Source organism: Glycine max, chromosome 16 (assembly GCF_000004515.6).
Source record: "Glycine max cultivar Williams 82 chromosome 16, Glycine_max_v4.0, whole genome shotgun sequence".
NCBI lineage: Eukaryota > Viridiplantae > Streptophyta > Magnoliopsida > Fabales > Fabaceae > Glycine > Glycine max.
The window spans coordinates 2910125-2916144 of record NC_038252.2 but is presented as its reverse complement, the minus strand read 5'-3'; the positions used below and the strand labels follow the sequence as shown (position 1 = coordinate 2916144).

The 6020-nt window shown below is 37.0% G+C and overlaps 2 protein-coding genes across 2 annotated transcripts; both read left to right on the top strand.

The window, feature by feature from the left end:
- Positions 1-1480: 1480 nt before the first annotated feature.
- Positions 1481-2634, top strand: LOC112997685 (RING-H2 finger protein ATL67). The gene has a single exon (XM_026126228.2). The coding sequence runs from the start codon at positions 1606-1608 to the stop codon at positions 2164-2166; it is 561 nt and encodes a 186-aa protein (XP_025982013.1). The 5' UTR covers positions 1481-1605; the 3' UTR covers positions 2167-2634.
- A 168-nt stretch (positions 2635-2802) lies between these two features.
- On the top strand, positions 2803-5402 carry LOC100809058 (probable methyltransferase At1g29790). The gene has a single exon (XM_026126227.2). It carries the CDS (start codon positions 3609-3611, stop codon positions 5067-5069), a length of 1461 nt encoding a protein of 486 aa, XP_025982012.1. The 5' UTR covers positions 2803-3608; the 3' UTR covers positions 5070-5402.
- Positions 5403-6020: the final 618 nt, after the last annotated feature.

Genomic DNA, 6020 nt, shown 5'->3' with positions numbered 1-6020 from the left:
TTATAGAGGGATTTAACTATTTAAGTCGCTTATTTTTTAATTTTAACTCAATTGTTCTTTAAGAAAATGAATTTTAAAATATTAGAGTAAAAGAAATTATCTATTTTATTCTTTTGTTAGAATTGATTAGAAAATTTATTTATTTTCTTCTATCTCATTTTCTTTTCATCTCTCTTCATTTTTATCTATGTCTTTTGTTATTTATCTTTTCTTCTCATATATTATATCTTTTATTTATTGAAGTTACCAAAGTCACCCGATTTAACTCTTTTAGTTAGTTTATTATGGCCTACGAGTTGAGCAAAAAATAGACTCAATCAAACTCATTTTTTTGGTAAGCCAATAAAATGTCAATCCAACTCAACCTAGATTGATGATATAGGTTGGCTTGCCTAAAATAGAAAATTAAAAAAAAAATAAAGTTTAAAAATTTGTTTACAACAAATAAATAAAAAAGTTAAAAACTCATTTACTTATTTGTGTAAGTCATGATCATGTGACATTTTTTTTCCTAAGTCCTAATTTGTTTTAATGTTTTAGTTTTAGTGAAGTAGTTAAAAAAAACCTTATTAACCCCTAACCCGCAAATCACCACGGGTTTTGACTCTTGATGAATCTCAAAATACGTTACTCAATTAGAAAAATGTCTAACCAAATCTCTAACCATTGTACCCTACTCCAAATCTCTAACCAACGTTTTGGATTGGCATGTCAGTTTCTTTTGTATCCAAACTCCAAAGCTTCAACGAAGTTAGGCAATAGATTTGTTCATTGCAACAAACAATCCGTAGAATAGATTTGTCTGTACATGTACAACTCCAGTTAGCTCCCAACAAAGTTCTATACGATTTATCGCTCCACACATCCTTTTCATCCGTGCCACGCACCACACCACGCCCAACCAAAATTCCAACCCTTCTTTCATTCCTTCACACCCAACTTCCAAACTTTTCACCACCGCAAGTAACGAAGTCCTAATAGTTAACTTTATTAGTTTTGGGCACAGATCAGAGCATTTTCACAAGAGATAATCCTGTTGGAGTAAGTAAAACTATTACGAGCAATAAAATTTAATCTTTGAATTATGTAGCATGTTAATCAATTATAAAACTAATTTAACTTAATTAATGATTATTTCTCTGAAATATATATATAGATAGATAAATGTGTTTGTTAGTGAAAAAAGAAAATGAAAAATGAAAAAAAAAAAACTCTAAAATAATGAGATAAAACTTACACTTTTGTATCATATTTTAATTTGAAACTTTAATTTTTTTTCTCCTCCACCCAAGTTACTAGTAAAATTTTGAGGTGTTTAAAGCATTTGCATCCTTGGAATTGAAAGTGAAGATAAAACAATTTGGAATCAATTGATTGATGATTGATGCATGATAAGTAAGTAAAGTAGTGTGGAATCCAGCGCAGCAATTAAATGGCGTTATTGAGTGGAAAAGCAATATATAGAGTGGTGTATTAAATGCAGCAGCTAATATCCTCACCCACCTCCTTTGGCCCTCACAAGAAAACATAACAACACTAACACTAATTTCCCTCCCCTCTCCTTCCACAAATGGAGAATTCCCCATCTCATCCTTCTTCTCTTCAATGTCCTCCTTCAACCCTTTCTCCCCTCCACCACCCACCCCTTACCTCACCAACCTCGGCTTCGGCTACTCCATCGCCATCGCCCTCGGCGTCCTCTTCCTCCTCTCCACCCTCATCCTCTCCTCCTACCTCTGCTGCCGCACCCTCCGCCACCGCAACAACAACCGCCACACCCCCCGTAACAACACCTCCGATGGCATCGTCCTCCCGCGCGTGATCTTCGTCGCCGAGGACGACGACGATGACGCCACCCGCCAGAACGACGCCGTCACCGGCCTCGACCAGGCCGTAATAAACTCCTACCCCAAGTTTCCTTACGTTAAGGAAGGTGATTACGACAGCACCTGCTCGATCTGTCTGTGCGAGTACAAGGATTCGGAGATGCTGAGGATGATGCCAGAGTGTCGACACTACTTTCACTTGTGTTGTCTCGACCCGTGGCTCAAGCTTAACGGGTCATGCCCCGTTTGCCGGAACTCTCCCATGCCAACGCCGCTGTCGACGCCGCTGCAGGAGGTCGTGCCGCTCTCACAGTACGCCGATGCCAGGGCGAGGAGGTGAATTCGAATTTTCTTCTCCGGTGTGGCTCGGGTTGCTGGGTTCAGTGGGAAAAGCATAAAGGACAAAACTTAGATCAGTTATTTACATGTTTTTGCATGCTGTTATTATCCCATCAAAATTGGAGTTTTACCTTTAATAGTTACTGGTTAGTTTTACTCAGATTATCCAAGTAAAACTTCAGTTTTTGACGAGAGAACAGCGGTAAAAACACTTGAATAATTGTATTTAAGTTCTTTGTAAGTGTAAATCTTCTCCCGTGATGGTTGATGATGGGGAGTTTCTGTTTTTTGATTATGTGGTTGTATGGTGTCAGCAAGCGTGTTGCTGGTTACTGAATTATTATTGGTAATGCACTGAAAGTCTGAAACTATGCAGAATGTCACTTTTAGGGGAAATTGTCCGCGACTTCGTTTTGTTAGTACCATGATTTGACATTGGATATAATGGATGGTAGTACTATTATTTTTATTTTTGTTCTAGTTTTGTTGGTTTGACCCACTGTGGAGTCTCTTGGTGAGACTTGAGAGCATTAGACTCTGTTGTTTTTCGGGGGATTTTTTTATATTTTATTTTTAACTTTCTCTAAGAAATTGGTTGTGGTACCTTTTTGTTTCCCGTTTTTCAATTCATGGACCCATTGGGTTGTCGTCATTAGTAGACAGCTTGCATTTGGTGCTCATTCATTCCAGGGACAAACAAGGTCTTCTGCCTTTTTTTTATGGCACAATATTTACGGTGTCGTATTCAGCATAGAGAAAGTCAATGAATTACGGATTCGTGGCACGGGTATGAGCTAGCTAATAACGTGTGCTCGTGAGATTACCTGGTTTTATGCAAACTTTGCTTCGGCTACACATTTGAGAACATAATCTTTATCTGTATCTAAATATGGTGCCACATGCATCAACTCATTCTTTAGTACTACTTTCTATCCTTAATGCATTTTCTAGCGCTATTGGCATTCCTCTAGATCCGTGCAAGAGTTGAATCACAAATTCTTAATATTTCAAACATGTTTTGATTACCAGAAATGCAAGATAGGTTTGTGGGTGATAATCACTTTTTGCATATTGAATTTAAGTATTTCTTAAGCAATCACTAAAATTATGTGTCAATCTCTATTTATTAGTATGCGTGGGATATGGATATCCAATTTATCTCAGTGTCCTCTATATCTAGTTGTTCATTCTTGTTTACCATATTGTTTTATAAATGATGAGAATATCACTCTCAATACTTTCAGCTTCAAAGTAAATCGGCTTGAAGGTAATTTCTATGATCCGTTTTTCTGTGCTTGTTTCAACTTCACTTTTGATGCTAAGGCTGTCTGAGTATCTTCTCTTTGAGCTGTATATGTTTAGTTATTTCTTAATCTGAAACTGCATGGTGTGTGCGGTTTTAGAACATTGTATCTCACTACTTTTTATGCTCTGTAAGAACGCATGAAATCTTTCAATATTCTGAGTCCTGAAGATAAGGGAATGACAAAACAGAATGTTAATACAAAGTTAAAAAGATGGAGATGTGCTTACTATTTTATCTTCATACCGGGTGCTCTTGCTCTTCTCCTTTCTGTTGCTGCTGTGTCCAAGTTCCTCTCCTTCAAATCATTTCTAGGTACTGAATCTTTATACTCAAATCTGAATCCTGAGGTCCCAAATAGGAATCAAAATGAGGTGCTGATGAAAACCGTTGAAATGGTAATTCATAAAATTGAAGAGGAACTGGACAAACTGAGGGAAACAAAACAGGATCCATCGTCAACCCCATCTGTATTCCAGCAAGGTTCATTTCTTTCCGATATATTAGGACTTCTTGAGTCAGCAGCGACGTCTCATCAACACAGTGAAGGGAGTAATCGGCAAACTGATAATTTCACCATTCATCCTCTGGTGAGAAAAAAGAAGCAATCTGATGAGCCTGCTGATTACTTTCTGCGTGAAGAGATTCGCAAGTATGTCAGGATAAAGCCTAACAGATTAGGAAAACAAAACTTCATGGGGACAAATGCAAGCTTCACCAGCATAGGACACGCATGCTTTGCCATGAAGGAAGAGCTAGAAGAATACATGGACTATGATGTTGGTGAGATCTGCAATGATGACTGGAAGCTAGCTCAAAAGCTTATGGTTCATGGTTGTGATCCTTTACCAAGGAGAAGGTGCTTTTCAAGAGCCCCTAAGCTATACAACCAGCCATTTCCCATCAATGAATCCTTGTGGAAACTTCCTGATGATAGAAATGTCAGATGGAGCCAATACCGGTGCAAGAACTTCTTGTGTCTTGCCAGCAACACCACTCGTAAGGGATTCTTCAAGTGTGCAGACTGCTTCAATCTCACCAACCATGAGATGCCAAGATGGATAAGCCTGGAGGCTGATTCAAACCAGACAGCGGATTTCCTTATATCTGATGTTCTTGGAATTAAGCCAAAAGAGATCAGAATAGGATTGGACTTCAGTGTTGGAACTGGAACTTTTGCTGCTAGGATGAGGGAATTCAATGTGACTATAGTTTCAGCCACTATCAATTTTGGAGCACCCTTTAATGAAATGATAGCTCTTAGAGGACTTGTTCCTCTCTACTTGACTATAAACCAAAGGCTTCCATTTTTTGACAACACCCTGGATTTGATTCACACAACAAGGTTTCTAGATGGGTGGATTGACCTTGTGCTCCTTGAGTTTATATTGTATGATTGGGATAGAGTTCTGAGACCAGGGGGGTTGCTTTGGATAGACAGCTTCTTCTGCTTGAAGGAAGATTTGTATGCTTACTTGCAGGCCTTCAAAATGCTGAGATATAAGAAGCACAAATGGGTAGTTGTTCCAAAGGTTGATAAGGATGATCAAGAAATGTTCTTCTCTGCTGTTTTAGAGAAGCCTCCTAGACAATTCAGGTGATCTTCCATTATAGTGTTGACTTCTTGCCTATGTGGTTCCCATCATTCTTTAGCGTATTTGAGACACATTAATTTTGAATATTGCACAGTTATCTTGTGTATTGTGATCATGAGTTTTTAGAAATGACTGTTTAATATGATATATGTCAATAAGGGAGCTTCATAGTTGAATATACTTCAATGCCTATTAGTTGAGGGTTGAGACTCTTGCTCCATTTTACCCTATTGGTTTTGTTTATTCTGAATCTTTGGTCTTCAACCAAGCAGAAGGAGGGCATGTGATTCATGTATCACATTTAACTGACTTATAAGATTTTGTTGTTGTTGTTGATGATGATTTTGCTATTATTCTCTCTTTTACTCCCATACTAAAGTGTGTATTGTTTGTGATGATTTCCAATATTTTTAGGATAAACTCTGTTGATATAATTTCACCCTCGCAGTCGCAGTGAAAGCAATTCATATATTTGCTTCGCTGCCCGAACACCATAAATAACTACCAAGATTTTCAAAAACGTCTCTGGTCAGTGCCATAATCTTATTAATCCATTCTAGTCTTCAAGTCATTCAAACTAAGAAGCCCGAGCAATTCCAAATAGTAACTAGTGTGATGCTCAATTCGGACACGAATGTATATTATACAATTCCCAGATATTTTGAATACTTTAGTTACATTTAATAATATTTGTATTAAAAATGTCATAAAAATATAAATTTAATAATTCAAAATTACTTTTAAAAATATCAATTCTATTTTAATTTAAAATTTACGTTTTATGTTGTTTTTCATATTATAATATGGTGTTTTATAATTTTTATGACAAACGCGTGATTTTTATGTTAAAAAAAAAAAAAAAGAGGTGTAATTTTTATCGGGTCTTAGCGATTTCTTATACTTTCAAAACAAAAAATGTAAGGTTAGAGAAAGGGTGGGGGAGTAACTTCCACGATA